This window comes from Pelodiscus sinensis, chromosome 11 (assembly GCF_052426305.1).
Source record: "Pelodiscus sinensis isolate ZL-2025 chromosome 11, ASM5242630v1, whole genome shotgun sequence".
NCBI lineage: Eukaryota > Metazoa > Chordata > Testudines > Trionychidae > Pelodiscus > Pelodiscus sinensis.
Window position 1 is genome coordinate 41092162 of NC_143062.1, and position 16606 is coordinate 41108767.

Genomic DNA, 16606 nt, shown 5'->3' on the forward strand with positions numbered 1-16606 from the left:
ATCCATATCCATTATGTCATATCACATCTGATGTTATGGGACTGCGTGTGGTGAATGCATTGCTCAGTTTGGACTCAAAAGTGGGAGTGTGAACACTGTGCTGCTGTGGACATTTTTGTTCATTTTTTGTGCACCATCTAAAAGCAAGAATGGGAAAAAAATGAAGAAAATTGAGGCTTTCAACAGGAGTTGGAGATCAAGTACTTTTTCGTTGAACATGAAAAGGCCATCTGTTGTCTTTTCCAGACGTGTATCCCAGTTCAAATCTGCAGACTTGGAGCCATGCACATATGGATCAAGGATTTCCACAAGACTCTGAACTCTCCACTTTAAAACTGGAAACTTTGGAAAATAAAATGGATTTGGAAGCCCGACATGCCAATTGATGGCAGACTATAACATTAGCTTCCTATTATGAGGCCTGGCACATAACCCATGTGAAAAAGCTCTATTCTGAAAGCGAGTTCATAAAAAAGCGCCTCACTGATTTTAATCCTGTCACCAGAGAACGAGAATCTACAGAAGAAAATTTCTGGCCGTCAGCTTTCACACCGTGACACTATAGAATGCAGAATCTATAGCCAGAACCGTGACATTGCTAAAGTTGCAAGAACAGCTGCAATTCTTATGTATTTGAACATGCTGTGGATGAGTTGTGCGATGTACAAGATAAACCTCATTTATCAATATTTATCTGCACTGTGTCTGATGACTTTGTTGTAAGGGACGATATCCTTGATAAAGGATGGAACTTGTGGAGGAGATCTAAAAGAGGCATTGATGTTGGTAGTTGCGATAGAACACTTGCACTTACAGAAGCTCGTTGCCAATTCAGTGGGTGGGGCTCCATCCATGTGGGGATCTGCAAATGGTTTAGTAGGGACTTTGTAAATCTGACACGAGCATTCCCAAATTTTGGGCATTTCACTGAATTATTTATTGAGAGCAACTGATATCCAAAAATCTCAAATTTGATCATACAATGAAACCTTCTTTCACATTATGAATTTCATTTGTTCATATGCCCTCAGTTACAGACACTTTACAAATCTAATTGAAGAACTAGATGAAGACAGCTCCCCTGCTAATTTGCCATTTCCTTGTGCATTTAGTTGGGTGTCAATAGGTGATATTATTTCCTGGTTTTTTTGAGCTCCTGGAACCAGTAGGATTGCTTATGAAGAAGATAAGCATAGAATATACCCTGAGCTCACAGATCCTGGGTGCGTTCTAGATTTGACTAGGATAAGAAAGGATATATTTCTTGCAGACATGCTGCTGCATTTGGATAAACTAAATGTGGACTTATAAGGAAAGATTTGGTTGCTGTCTGATCTAGTGCAAAGCATCTTTGCATTCATGAACAAACTGCATTTGTTTCACAGACAAATGCTTAAGGAAGAGCTGACACATTTTCCCTCAATGACACAACTTCAAACTAGATCAAAAGAATATGAAGCAGAACCCCTAAAATGGAGCACAACTAGATATGCAAGCATGATTAAAGAGCCTAAGGACAGCTTTGAGGAAAGTTTCTAAGATTTCTTGCGGTAAAGACCTCTAATCAGATTTCCGATTGATCCTTTTAGTGCTGAAGCTGATTTGTCTGAATCCCCTGTTAGCCATATTGCAGATGGAAATAATAGAACTTTTGGAAGTTGACAGATGGAAATCTGTTCAGAAGACCAAGCGGAACCCTACTTTCTGGAAATCTATTCCAAAGGATAAATACCCCAACGTCAGAGATGCTTAACATTAATCTCAGTGTTTGCCTCGATTTATCTTTGTGAGTGTGTTTTCTCAGCACTCAGACGTATGAAATCCCAGCACCAATCTGTTTTGGCAGACAGCCCCTAAAGAGAACTGCTATGCGTAAGCACAACTGAACACAAATCAAACTTCAAGCGAATTGTGGAAAACAAGGATTGCCAGCAGTCCCACTAAGTAAAAGGGTAAGTTTTCATTATAATTTACAATATACATTAGCAAATTATATGATGATTGTGTGTCCGCATTTATACAAACACAAGTGTGTGTGTCTGTGTGTGTGTGTGTGTGTAAAAATCATTACTTTTTACTGTGGCTCTTTGACAATGTACATCGGTAAATTCTGTTGTCTCAGGTTGGTAATTCCTGACATATCTTGTATATGTATTGTTTGTGACTAATAATTCCCTTGGAGGTTTTTAAACCTTGACATGTTTTAGAGGTAAATTGAAACCTTTACAATACAGCCTTTTACTATTCACTATATATTGAAGCTTGTTTGATTTCCATGTAATTACACATACTTAAACACTTTACATAAGCGCTTTGCCACCAGCAGGGGGCCTCCCATATCTTTTGGGATTTTATATAATTCATACAGTGTCTTGAAAGTAGTGAAGTCAAGCAGTGTGTCTTTTTGTATCCAAGGCTCTGGGTGTCCGATCTGGTTATCTTTTGGGGAAGATTGATTATTACTTGAGGATTTTCTGGTGTTTCCATGTATTGGGTTTGTGTTGGCATTGATGTTACTTTTCTTTCTGTAGTTTTGATCAGAATGGTTTTCAGTTGCAGTTTTTCTCTCTAGCTATATCCGTCCTGGGCTCCATTATAAGCTGGAGTGCTGTTGCCGCTGTGTGGGGCATGGGAGGGGCGCCTGACCATTGATGTCACCGTGCTTCAGGCTCCCCTGGTAATCTCCAAGGCTGAGTCCCTTGAAGACAGGATGCTGTAGGGGAGAGAGGGTGAGGTGGTAATGGGGAGGGGCGGAGCTTGGTGAACAGGTTTGCAAATATGCTCCAGCCCTTATATGGCCCGTGAGCCAGGAGTTTAAGACCCCGATCGACACAGTTTATGGCAGACTGCAGCAACTAATGTCTGAGTTCCATAGACTCAGGCTTGTGGAACTTGGGTTTCCACACTAACAATAACTGTGTAGACATTTCAGCTCAGGCTCTGAATCCTAAGGAGCAGGGATGGCGAGCAGGGAAGAGGAGAGCAGAGTTTGCAGTTCGCCCTAGAACTTGTACTCTGGTATCTTCACAGCTGTTAATGTGGTAGCTTAAGCCTGTTGACCAAGGCTCTGAAACTTGCTGCTGCAGGCCATCTAGACATACCGCTAGAGTCTCTCATAGGTGCTCGTCTTTTCTGTTTTCCGTTTTGGCATAGTTTATGCTTTTTTATGTTGGCCTCAGTAGGGTGAAATTTCCTTTTATACATGAATGGAATAGATCTTAGAATAACCTTTTTTGAGGTTTCTCTGTTGGAAGCTAGTTGAAATTTGAATATGACTTGAGGTTTTTTCCAATTTGACGTTACTTTTAAGTGTGGACACCCTGATGGGATAGTTTCTGATATCACATTAGAACCCACCCTAATGTAGCAAAATGCAAATGTTTTCATGTTATGTTCTTTCAGAAATCAGTTGTTTTCCAAACTTATCTATAAACCCACATGGGCAATGTTTTAATAAGTTAGTGTAAATGAGCCAGATAATTCTTTGAAAAAGTCAACAAGAGTTTATAGGCAAATCCCTTTGAAAGTTTTGGAATCTGGCTCCTTCAGTGTATATGTGATATAAGGGAGGGATGCTAAATCATTCTGTACTGATGGAGAATAAGGTTGAACTGCCATCATTCTTGCTAAATTGTTATTTGTCACTAAACCATAGCAACAGAAAGAGATCAACTTTCACAAGATATGATGAGCTTGAATTTCTGGGAACTTGGAAGTAAGTTGGCTTCATTCCAAAGAAATGTTTAGTTCTCAAAGATGTTTACTATGAACTAAAATGAAACCATGTAATGCTTTTGAGGCGGATAAAGACAATAAAGATCTTCAAAAAGAAACAAGTACATTTTTTTCCCATTTTCAGTCTGATGCCTTGAGAATGTGCATATGTGCTGGAGTCTTTGGTGTCCATTTACATTTGTAGTATTTTTGGTATGTTTAGATAAACTCTTGAGCCAAGCAAGAACACTTTCTGTCTTATGGGGAAGATTGTTTGTAGCCATGAAGTTGTGAATTGTATAAAACTGTGAGCAATATTCTAGTATAAACACACATTTCCTGGATTTAATGGAATTGTTGGAGAAATGTGACATGATTTGTTAAAGAAAAGGGGTTTATACATAAAAGATAAATTTGTTTATGCAGTGTAATTATGAGAAATACTCTAATAATCCTAAAGAAATGTGCTTAATATTTTCTAGATTAGGTAACTGAAGAAAAACTCTAAACAACACACTGCCACACCACCACCAGCACCACTCCTCAAATGCTGACATAAAATTTCTAGATAGTCTTAATGAAGCATTTTTAGATCAGGTTCTTTGCCTTCTTAATTTGGCTTTAAAGAGATTTCTTGTTGACATAGTCAGAAATTTGTACAAGGATCACTTCTAATCAGTCATCTGTCTCTTCTGTAGTTTAAGGACTATTCCCGAGTCCTTTTGCATTTCATTTATGCAGTAATCAGAAAAGATGTTATACACCACTCTCTTCGGATTCCGTTAGAAAACAAGTCTCGTGAGAGAGCAGAAATTAGCAGATAAGTTTAGGTTATTTTATATGTGGGACTAATTTTCTATGTGTACACTAGAGATTGTGCCAATTTTGGATTCAGGTAGAAATTTTTCCTGAATGGCAAATCTAGCAGTAAAAATCTTTAAGTGATATAATAAATGGCTAATATAATATATCAGATCACTAAATTATATTGGTTTGCATCTATCTCCAAGAAGGACCCAGACGTGTTCTTAGTATTCTGCTTTCAGCAGCTAATCAGAACATGTGATTTTTTTTTTACATGACATTTTAAGATTGTTAGTAGCGCAGTAAAATGGGGTTATTCATATCTATTCTTGGAATAAAACTGAACAGTGGATATGTTATATTTATTCATGCTTTTAAAAGTACCTGTAACAGTGTTCTAGTTGCAAAATAATACGTACAATCAAAACTTAATTAAAATGATCATAACAGGAATTTCCAACCCATTGAGCTCCTGCTCCCTTCAACACAGATTAGCTTCTTTTCCTGCACTGTGGAAGAGTATGGGAAAGTAATATAATTAAATCTGAGTGATGTCAGAGTAAAGGTGGAAGTCAGTTCCAGAATTCCAGACAGCGCTTGGCCACCAAAACATCCTTTGTTTAAACCTAATGGTTGTAAGCTTGAGCATCTCAGAAAGTTGCAACTGCAAGATTAATACATAAGGAATAACAAGACCCCTCAAATAGCTGAAACTGAAATAATTTTAGTTCTTTAGAATTCAAAAGCAAGAGCTAAAATGGAAGACAATTCAAATGATGCAGCATGAGTGTAATGTGCTTTCTACTGATAATATAGTAACTAGGCAGCTTCTTAGTATGCTTAATAAGCAGGCAGATCATTCTTCACTAGCTAGAAATTCTGAACGGGTTTAAGATACAGCCTCATGTGAAGCACATTGCTGTAATCCAGCCTTAAACTGTAAAGAGACAGTTGGCTCCGCTGATGTCTGTATCTGAAAGAAAGGGCCATGACCTTCTTGACAATTACATGTGATGGAAAGAGAGCTCGGCAGTTGCTGCTACCTGACATCTGAAAGCAGCAGGGGAACAAAAAAGGCACTGAGATTGTGAACCTGACTTGCAAATGGCAGGCTTGCTCCCTTGTTCATATGCACTAATATAATTTTGGTCACTGTTTGGAGTACTTCTTCCGGTATGCAATAACTTCAGGTACTTACTGTTAATTAACTCCATTAACTCAGTCTTTCCTCAGTTTAGTCTACTGGCTGCCCTTAGCTAATGTCAACCTCCAGAAGCTCTAGTTTTCAGATGTCAGATTTCTCCAATAGTTGAACAGAGAGCAGGGCATTGACAATATGCTGAAAGCAGGTATACCATACCTTCCCTTTAAACTACCTTTATAGCCGCCTCCCCCCCTCCGCCCCATGGTAAACAGGAAGAAGGAAAATAGAACATTTATGACAGAATATCCTTGGCTCAGAAGGGCAATTACCCAGTCTGGTCCCCTGGGTAATGTAAAAAAGAAAGGAGAATAGCTGTCCTAGAGCCAATCCCATCTGTTCCCATGAAGGTCTGCAGACCTGTTGTGGGCACCAGTATCAAAAGCAACAGACAGAAAAAATATAAGCATGAACAATGGGGTGACATGCTGACTCCCATTGAAATGAATGGTGTAATGGACATAGGGACAGGATTTCACTCTTGATCTTCATTCAACATTAGAAAGAGATTGTCAGCCAATAAACCAGGACAGCTTCTAAACTGTGTTCAAGTAGAAATTCGGGTCTAAAATCACACTTGACTAGAGTCAGACACACAGAATTACTCTTGTGTTTTTTTGTTTTTTGAGGGGGAGGAGGGATCTTTTCTTTTCAGTGAGAACAGAGAATGTGTTTTCTGTATCCTGCCACTGCTCTGGGAATGCTAATAATTTGTTTCCTTGGTAAGAAGTTCAGAACTTTTCAGTCACTGAAAATCGGCCCTGGCCAATTTTGCAGAGTTTTGTACAGGATATCTCTGCAACCCCACTGAGCCCTGACATTTTCAGGGTGGTTTTAGATATGGGTACAAGGATCTGCCCACACAGAGTTATTTGTATGGTTGATGCCTTTGGAATTGTAAGAGCTTATGAAGGTGTGTACGTGGGGGCGGGACCAGCAAAAGCTGGTATGTACTCACTACTCCACACTAACTCCCTGTGTTGGCTAGGGTTGGCTAATCAACTAGTCGACTATCCAGTAAGCAAAAGCTTAGCCGATAGTCGACCCACTAGTTGCGTCCTCACCCTTGCTGCCTCTATCAGAAAGAGGAAGCTTGTGGAGAAGGGGATAGGGGGAGCCGGCTTAAGAGCCGGTTCCCCCAGTCCAGCTTCGTGGGAGGGAGCAGGAGCGCAGCAGCGGCGTTCCACCTTTAAAATGTACAAGAGTCCCCACTGGGGCTTTTGTACATTTCAGAGCGGAAGCACTGCATGGAGCCTGGGCTCCAGGTGCTGTTTCAATCTTTGAAATGCACAAGAATCCCTCCTGGGGCTCTGGTATAGTTCGAAGATGGAACGCACAGCGTGGCACTTGCACTGATGAAATGTAGCAGCCGCCAGGCAGGCTCTTGCTACATTTCAAAGCGGAAGCGCCCTTATCAGTTAATTGAATATTTAATGGAAATTCCATCAACTCTTTGATTAGTTGATTAATCTAATTTTAACATCCCCAGTGTTGGCACTGATAGAGTTTTTGTGCTCATTTGCTTAATATGCTTTGGAAGTGTACTAAGCTAAGCCACCTGAGGGCACTCTTAGTGCATCCTAAGAGTGTCCACACGGAGTTAGAGCGGAGTAGCTACTGGTACACTTTCAATTTATACCTGGCTTACTGCACACTAACTTTCCCATGTAGATAAGCTGGAAATCAAGTAAATAAGTGTTTAATAAAGGACTGATAAGAATGATTTAGGCTTTTTTCTCTCAGAGATATGTAATGTTTTTAATATGTGATTGGTAACCAGTTTGGTTTCATGAGATTGTGGAAGAAGTGTACTTCTTGGTAAAAGGAACCTTTTGGTTTTAATTTGTCATCTGTTGTCCTTTTACGTCTCCCCTCCTCCCCCCTAGTCTCCTTGTCAGAAGAAGAGAAAGACCAGCTGAGAAAATTCACAAATACATCTTACCTGCTGGATAAAAGAGCCCATCATCAAGTGTATTTCAGTTTAATTGATATCCTTCTGGCATACTGCTATGAAATTTGTATTAATGAAGGAGACAAGAACGTAAGTATTTTTTCCTTAATGAAACTTTAGAAGTGGCTCGGAAGCCTGTGTACAAGACCTTGACTTGCCATCGAGAAGGTGTGGCTTTTAAACTGGACTTTGTTCCAGAATTAAATGTTGTATTTCTAGATTAGCCTATCAAGCAGCTACTTAGAATTGGTATCATTCCAAATAATTGTCATACTAGTGCTCCATTTAGCTGTGGGAGTGAAAGGGAAAGAAAGGGTGTGGTGCAGGAGATATAAAAACAAATGAATCACTTTCAGGTTTTTTCATAGGTCACTGCTATGCTATGACTTGATTATCCTGATAGGGACTACGTGAAAGAACAGCTGTTTGATACTGGTTTTCTTAATGTTTTTTTCTGGATATTTTTACAAGAGAATTATTTGTAATAGCAGTGTTTGGTAATGTTCACTGTCATGGTGGGTATGTCGGAGGAAGGATAGGGTTCTAGAGTTCCAGAGAAGTTGCTGTTTTGAATTGCTTCAGTTGAGGAAATTACATAGCTTTGACGCTTTAAAACAGTGTTTCTTAAATTGTGTTCCACGGCACACCCGTGTGCCATGAGGCAGTCAGAAGTGTTCCGCAGAGAGAACAGAAAGAATTCTGCTCCCTCGTCCCTTTCGGAGCCCGTAGACAGCTCCCGCTGCGACTGCCCTCCCAGCCCGCAGATGTTCCCCATAAAAAAAATATTGTTTGGTGTTCCTCAGTCTTAAAAAGTTTAAGAAACACTGCTTTAAAGCAACTCTGTTTTTGTTTTAAAATGCCTCTTAGAGTGCAGTGCTATGCATGGGAAAACATATAATGAAAAGTTCGGTAAAGAAACTCAAGAAAAACTTTTGAAAGCTTCAAAACATCTACAGAAAACTTTGGCCCCAATTCTGAATATTCTGTTCCCCCTCCCTCACCATAAGTTGTGGAGAAAGGTCTCTTTAAGCCACCTTTGCACCTCTGGTATTCTAGACCTTCCCCATATAAGAGTAACCATAAGTCTCCCTTTACTTACATTCTTCAGTAAACTTCCAATAATCTGGCACCTTTAGGACCCAGGGGGTGCCGGATCATCAGATATGCCAGACTATCGGAAGGGGGAACTATGAGGTGTCTGGTGTGGAGTGGGGGGGATGCGCCCCTCGGCGCTGCGGGACCAACCCGGCAGCGCCCCAACTGCTCTGCCCCAGGCGTCCCCAAGTCAGCTGTTGCTGAAACTGACCAGCGACTGACTCGGGAAAGCTGGGGGCAGAGCAGCTCCAGTTGTCCGGCTGCCCGGAGCACTTCCGGGTTCCAGATGGTGCCAGACCATTGGATGCCGGACCACTGGAGTTTTACTGTATTTTTTATAGCCTCCTGTGGGCCATAAGCCCCATAGTCTCCAGCTGTGTTCTCTCCCCTTCTCCAGAGAACTTTTCCTTCATCCCCCTATGCCACAGATTGAGAGAGTAGGCAGCGTTCAGCTGTACTTTGGCCAGGAAGACGCCCTGCAGACCAGGCTTAATACTCTATGAGGGCTGTTACTTCCCCATATTTAGCTACCAGAATGGAACAGATAAAACAGGGTTGGGCAATAATTTTTGCAAGGGGGCCACTTAATACATTTTGGTACATGGTCAAGGGCCAGCTCCATGCCGGAAGGGACGGGGCCTGGGACAGAAAGGTCGGTTCTGGGCACTAGCCTCCCCAAAGAGTTGTCTGGATCTGGAGGCTTTGAAACACAGCAAACAGCTCACGGCTCCCAGCCCCACCACTACTGCATTGCCTGGCAGCCACCTGGGGTTGCTGTGACTATTTAAAGTCTTGTGACTCTGGCCCCTGCCCAGGGTAGTGCCGCAACCTGCAGCCATGAGCCATTTAAATAGGATCCTGCTGCCTGAGCCACAGCCTGGAAATTCAGTGGCACGGGCAGCAAGATATATATTTAAATAGGAAGCGCCCAGATGCAGTCCGAGGGCCGGAGCCGGCTTCTGGGTCACATATTGCCCATCCCTGAGAGGAATAGCTCTGCTGTCTCCTGATTGGAGTGAATCCTTAAGGATAGACATTAGAGTTGTGTGCAGAACTTTGCAGGTCTGTACACTTCAACAGTATAATAATAAAATTTGTTTTCATATAGCACTTCATAATTTCAGTGTTCTCTGCAAACACGTCAACTTATCCTTACAATAGCCCTGTGAGATAGAGGGGTAAATGTTGTACTGATTTTTTTTTTCAAATAAGGAAACCAAGAGATGCAGAAGTTAATGATTTGTCCGAGGTCACAAATCAAATCTGCATCAGAGCCAGGATTATAATCCTGGAATTCCTGTCTCCTTCTCATTTCTCTGGAGCATAATACCTTACAAATCCGATGAATCTGCCATGCTTTAAGAAGAACCACACTGTACATGCATTGCTGGCTTAAGCTCTCCCTTTGGAAGCCAAAAACCTTGAACAGTTTTCAGAGGAAAAAAAAGGCATTTCAATCTGAGCTGTGTTGATTCATTGGGCAGACATTCAAGGTGCTGTTTGCTTGGAGGAAAGTGTATTTACTAAGAGACAAAATCCTACTACAGTACAGTTTTTCTGTAATTGCTGTTGTGTTTTAAAGGCTTTGTGCGTGAGCAAGATATTCCCAATCATTTCAGTACGCACGTTCCACTATTATATTAATAAATATTAACCTTTTCAGTTTTAAACATTTAAATTACTAATGAAAGAATATTAGAAAATAGTTCACCAGTAATTTTTAATGTTGAATTAAATAATATTTGGTTTATGCTATCACCTTCTTACTCTCTCCAAAAATCAGGTTGAGTCAGCATGGAATATCAGAAAACTGAGTGCAACTTTGTGCTGGTTCGAGGTAAGGCGAGTTTTAAGAACTGTAGTGTGTGGGTGGTTAAAATACCGTTATTACTGTGTGCTACATTCTGCTCATTCATAATTAGAGATGTATTGAATGTCTCAATGTCCTTTTGCTGTATTTAATTACGTGTTTTAACTTCCAAAATAGACTTCAGAATTATTTTAAATGTATCTTTCAGGAAGTGCATCGTATACTTTCAGGCTTAGCTTATTGTAAATGATATATTTTTGTACTGCACAGAGATTTGGTAAAGTTTTGGTATCACTCTCACCACCCCAGGAGCAAACTGTATTGTCTATTAGATGGAACACTGGTGTATATGACTAACAGCAGCATTGAGAAAGAGAAGCAAATTCTTTGGCAAGATGCCTGCATCTGATAAATAAGTCAGAACAAAATCAGGTGCTTTTTCTTTCTCTCATGGACTGGATTGTCACTCTGCAGAAGTATCAAATATATCATTCTTACCACATAAACATTTCCCCTTGAATTAATAAAACTTATCTGGTTGGATGGGTTTTGTGATATATCAATAGTAAGGATATTCTAGCAAAGCTATGGTCTGATTAAACTAGGATTTTTCTTCTTGTTATAAAAAAACAGTAGTTCCTTTACCAGTTTGATACTGTAATATACTAAAACCACGTTTCTCAAACTGGGTCCTGACCCCCCAGGGGGTCACGAGCAACTTAGAGGGGGGTCGTGGTATCACAAAGTTTGAGAACCCCTGTACTAAAATATTTGTCAAGTATGCATATTAAGTACAACCACATTCATACAACTAGAAAATAATGGTATAAAACTCCAGCTGTTGGAACAAAAGCCAGAGATAATCTTCTGACTGAAAGCAGCTTTGGATAGTAAGACAGCAACTGTCAATCAGAAGCTTTGAAAAGTATCTTAAAAAATAACTGCAAAAATTGGCAAGTGACTTTATTTTACTGGGCAATTAGTTTTAGAAAGGATTATTCTAATTGTTATAGTTTTTACACTTAATTCTCACAAACAAGTATATTTTTTGTTTGAGGGCATACTGATCATATATTATTTTAAAGCAGTTCTGTAATTCTGCCTTCATGTTTCTCCCAGATAAATTTGCAAAACTAGTGATCCATAATGATATTGAATGAGAGTATTGTTGCAGGCAGGAGTAAGTCTGAGGTCTGACACTGGGCTCTCAAAGTACAAAGACATGCTGTGCAGGTATCTGTCAAACACAAGCAGTTTATTTCCTGACCGCTATCAGCTGTGCCTCTTAACTAAAAGAACAACATGATAGGAAAAGCGGCATTTCTTACATCCCTTCTGCTAGCTGGGGAACCCGTTTCGGTTGTGGATGAAGTGGGAGACTGTCTCAGCTTCCAAGGCACTGGTACCCAAAGCCCATCCATATTGCTGTGATCTGGTGCAGCTTTAAATACTGTGTCTCTACCTTGTTTGTGGCAGTTTGGAAATATCGGGGGGTTACTCATCCCTATACTTCACACGTACAGAGTTCTTCTGCAATTGACCCCTACAAGTATCACCACAACATTTGACATTTATAACTTATGTTTCTTCTTCGAGTGATGTCCCCGTGGATGCTCCACTATAGGTGCTGGCTCCCTGGCACTGCAGGACGGAGATGTTCAAAGCCATAGTCAGTCGGACCGCGCATGCGTGGGGAAGGGGCGCATCTTGCGGCGTTTGCGCTCTCTCGCACTGCGCGATCTGGTCTTATCCAGTTCCTCTCAACCGCCTCAAGCTGCAGATGGAGCGAATTGTCTCTCCTTCTTGTTCAAAAAAGTTTTTCCTGTTACCATATAGACCGTTAAGTTTTCATTCTAAAGAAAGAAAGAAGTGAGAGAAAAGGGAAAGGAGCAACGTAAATATAAAAAATGTCGGGATCTCCTGGTTTTAAAAAATGCTCTCTATGCTGCAATGCCATGCCTGCCTCCGATGGCTGCGCGGTGTGTATCCACTTCCTTGGCGAGAGCTATGTACCGCAAAAATGTGTACATTGCTCAAAACTCACAATCAGGGCTCGCCATGACCGCAAAATGAGGCTTCGCGTGATTCTTTTTGATAAGGCATTCCAACCTGCTGGTTCAGCCTCTCCACCTCTGCCTGCTCAGCAGCCGCAGAAACGGAGCACCTCCTCTCCATCCAGGGCTCCTCCGAAGAGGCCCAGGCCCTCCCCAAGTAGATCGCTACCTTTGACTCCTCACAGCAGAACTACCTCGGGGTCTAAGTCGGACACTTCTGCTTCAAGTGCCTGTTCAGCTTCCAAGGCACCTAAAAATTTGCCTGGCATTTCTCGCTAGGCGGCTGCGACCTCTCCAGTGATGGAACTGGAAGCTTCAGCACCGAAGTCATTGGCACCGTCTCTGCCGACAGAACCCCAGGCACAGTCGGCACCGTTATGGGCCGCCTCTACTTTCTCCAACTCAAGCTCCTCACCAGAGGAACTGACAGCCTCGGCACGGGAGCAAACGGCACCGACCTCAGCGCATGACTTTACAGCATGAACCGGATCGCGGGACCGAGGACAACCGGCACCGACTCGTGAACCCTTGGCACCGATGCCAGTACCGGTCTCACCAAGGGTGCAATCGGCACCGACATCGGCACGGACTCATCATGATTCGGGTGCAACACATCACCGATAGTCACCGGCATTGGTACCGGAGCACGCGGCACCATCTTTGGGACCGGAATGGACAGCACTAGCCAAAGCTCTGGCAAAGACCCACCACATTCATAGTCCTTCCCCAGCTTTGCCGCCTCCTGCATTTTCATCGGCTCCCTCACTATCTCTGCCTCCACCATTAAGAAGGAGATCATCATGGCTTTCCGCAGTATAAACCCAATGCAGCAGACAGAGAGTCAAAAAGGCTCGATTTATTTGGGAGAAAAGTGTACACCTCTTCAACTTTGCTAACAACTACCTCAGGATCGCCAACTACCTCGCGCATTTATCAAATCATAACTTTGATAACTATGCAAAGCTGACAGCCCTGATGGGAGGCCTTCCAGAATCTAAGAGGCCTCTTCTTAAATCCGTGGTTCAGGAGAGTTATGCTGCCACTTGAGCCAGTCTCCAGATTGCCATGGATGCGGCAGACATTGCAGCCCTCACCACTGCCACTGCTGTAGTCATGCGCAGGGCCTCGTTCCTTCAATCCGCGGGAGTCCCAAGGAGCTTCAAGCAAAACTTGAAGATTTGCCATTTGAGAAAGACGCATTGTTCGGTGAAAAGACAGACTTACAGTTTTGCATTCTAGCAAGGACACTAGAACAACATTGCGATCACTCGGAATGTACACCCCACCATATAGGACAAAGATTTATACACCATTCCAAAGACACTACGATTATTTCCATTCCAGACAACACTGGCAACCGCAACATCAACAGTTCGATCAGCTGCGTCATAATCAACGTCAATGACCAATGAGATGCTGGAATAAAAATAACCGCATGCAAACTCAGCCCGGCAACAAGCAGCACGTTTGACACGATCGAGAGCAAGCACGCAGCCCCTCCAGCCTCATTCACATCTTTCACCATTGTTTGAGGCCCTTCTACAACCAATGGGCCAACATCACCTCCGACAAATGGGTTCTAGAAATAATCCGCTCTGGGTATGTCGTTCCATTCCGCTCCCTTCCACCCACAACCCCCCATCCCAGTCCCTCTTCAAGGACCCCTCTCACAAAGACCTATTATGGGCCAAAATTTCCCATTTCCTCCACATAGGAGCAGTAGAGAACGTTTCATCTCAATTCCAAGGGAGAGGATTCTACTCCCACTACTTCCTGGTACAGAAAAAACCGGCAGATGGAGATCTATACTAGATCTTAGACAGCTGAACAAATATATCCAAAACCAATGCTTCAAGATGGTGACCGTAATCTCCATTCTACCATCGCTGGAGCAGGGCGACTGGTTTGCTCCTCTCAACCTAAAAGATGCTTATTTCCACGTGACAGTTCATCCTGCTCACAGAACATTTCTGCGCTTCATGATCGGCACAGACCACTTTCAGTACCGAGTGCTGCCCTTCGACCTCGCAACAGCACTGAAAGTCTTCATGAAGACATTTGCAGTGGTGGCTGCTCACCTTCGATTCAGTGGCGTTGTCATATATCCCTACCTGGACGATTGTCTCATAAAGGGATGCTCAGTCCCAGAAACCTCAGAAATGGTGCCAATCACGATCAAAACTTTCCTTCTCCTAGGTCTCCTTCTCAATGAGGACAAATCCACCCTGATCCCTACTCAGAACCTAGAGTTTATAGGTGCTCGCCTCGACTCAGTTACAGCAAGGGCATATCTACCCATGACCAGATTTCGGGCAATACAAGACCTATTAGATGAACTTCTGTACAAACGCTCAATACAAGTTATTACAGTACTCAAACTGGTGGGTCATATGGCCTCCACGACATACTTTGTTCCCCACGCCAGGTTATAATTCTGGTCGTTACAGCACTGGCTGATCACAATATATTATCCTATCAAGCACCACATAAGCATGTGGCTAACCGTCCTGTCCACGGTCAGGTCTTCCCTCCTCTGGTGGATAGTAGACAACAACTTACTTTCGGGCACTCCATTTCATCAGCCGCCCCCTCTTTGCCACATGACCTCAGATGCCTCCCTCATCGGCTGGGGCGTTCACATTGCCAACCTATCTGTCCAAGGCTGTTGGTCATCACAGGAGTCTCTACTACATATAAATCTCCTGGAATTGAGGGCTGTTGCCAACGCCTGCAGACCTTTTTGCAGACAGCTCCGCAACTCCAAAGGTGGGTGTCTTCACAGACAGTATAGCAACTATGTATAAATCGTCAGGGCGATGCACGATCCCTATCACTGTGCACGGAAGCAACCCAACTGTGGAATTGGTGCATTGCCAACAGCACTACCCTTGTGGTGTCCTGTTTACCTGGCATCAGCAACACGATGGTGGATTCCCTCAGCAGGAATTTCACAATAGACCACGAATGGGAAATGAACAGAGACCATTTTCTCTATTGGGGCACTCCTCGAATAGACCTATTTGCCACCGCCAGCAACAGGAAATGCCACCGCTTCTGTTGCAGAGCGGACCTAGGCCGCCACTCTTTGGGGGATGCCTTTCTCCTCAGTTGGAGGGATCCTCTCATGTATGCTTTTCTGCCTGTTCTCTGCCTATGGTGGAGAAGAGGAGAGAGAGAGTGAGAGGCAGGAGGGGGAGAAGAGAAACAGAGATGGAGAGAGAGGCAGAAGGCGGAGGAGAGCTGAGAGAGAGAGGGGGAGGCAGGAGGAGGAGAGAGAGAGAGAGAGAGATGGAACGAGAGACTGGGGGTTGAGGAGAGAAGTTTGAGATAGAATGGGAATAGGACGTTGAGGAGATACCTGCAAATCCCGTCTTATGACGGGCTATTGGCTAATTGTTTAATAACAACCTCTAGGTCTACACCCGTGGTCACCAACCGGTCGCTTGCGAGCTACTGGTCGATCTCGAGGCCTCGACCAGTCACTCGCGAGGCGTCCTGTCAGCCCCGCCCCCATTTCCCTCCCACCCCCCAGAAGCCCCACTACTTACCTCGAGAGAAGACGGAGGTAATGTCGGCTTCCAGTGCGCGGGTGTTTGGCCCCGGGGCTTCCTGGCATGGGGAGGGGATTGGCGCCGGGACAAGCGCCCGCGGGGCTTCCCTGCATGGGTGGGGGGGGGTCGGCCCCCTGGGCAGGCGTGCGCAAGACTTTCCTGCATGGGGGGATTGGCCCCGGGGCAGGCGCATGCAGGGCTTCCCTGCGTGGAGGGGGAGTTGGCCCCGGGGCAGGCGCATGGCTTTCCTGCACGGGGGGGTTGGCCCCAGGGCAGGCGCGCGCGCGGGGCTTCGGCCCCGGGGCAGGCACGCGCGTGAGGGGCTTCCCTGCGCGGGTGAGGGGGTCGGTTCCCTGGGCAGGCGCGCGCGCAGGGCTTCCCGGGGGGGGTTCGGCCCCGAGGCAGGCACGCGCTGGTTTCGGGGGG

At 43.8% G+C, this 16606-nt stretch overlaps 1 protein-coding gene across 2 annotated transcripts in view; it reads left to right on the forward strand.

The window, feature by feature from the left end:
- The window catches only part of SHQ1 (SHQ1, H/ACA ribonucleoprotein assembly factor), a 121782-nt gene that overhangs the window by 24357 nt on the left and 80819 nt on the right, over positions 1 to 16606 (forward strand). For both annotated transcript variants that reach the window (XM_075938646.2, XM_075938647.2), the window contains exons 8-9: positions 7606 to 7760; positions 10549 to 10602. In XM_075938646.2, coding sequence (XP_075794761.2) covers positions 7606 to 7760; positions 10549 to 10602 — 209 coding nt within the window. The remainder of the gene's footprint in view (positions 1 to 7605; positions 7761 to 10548; positions 10603 to 16606) is intronic.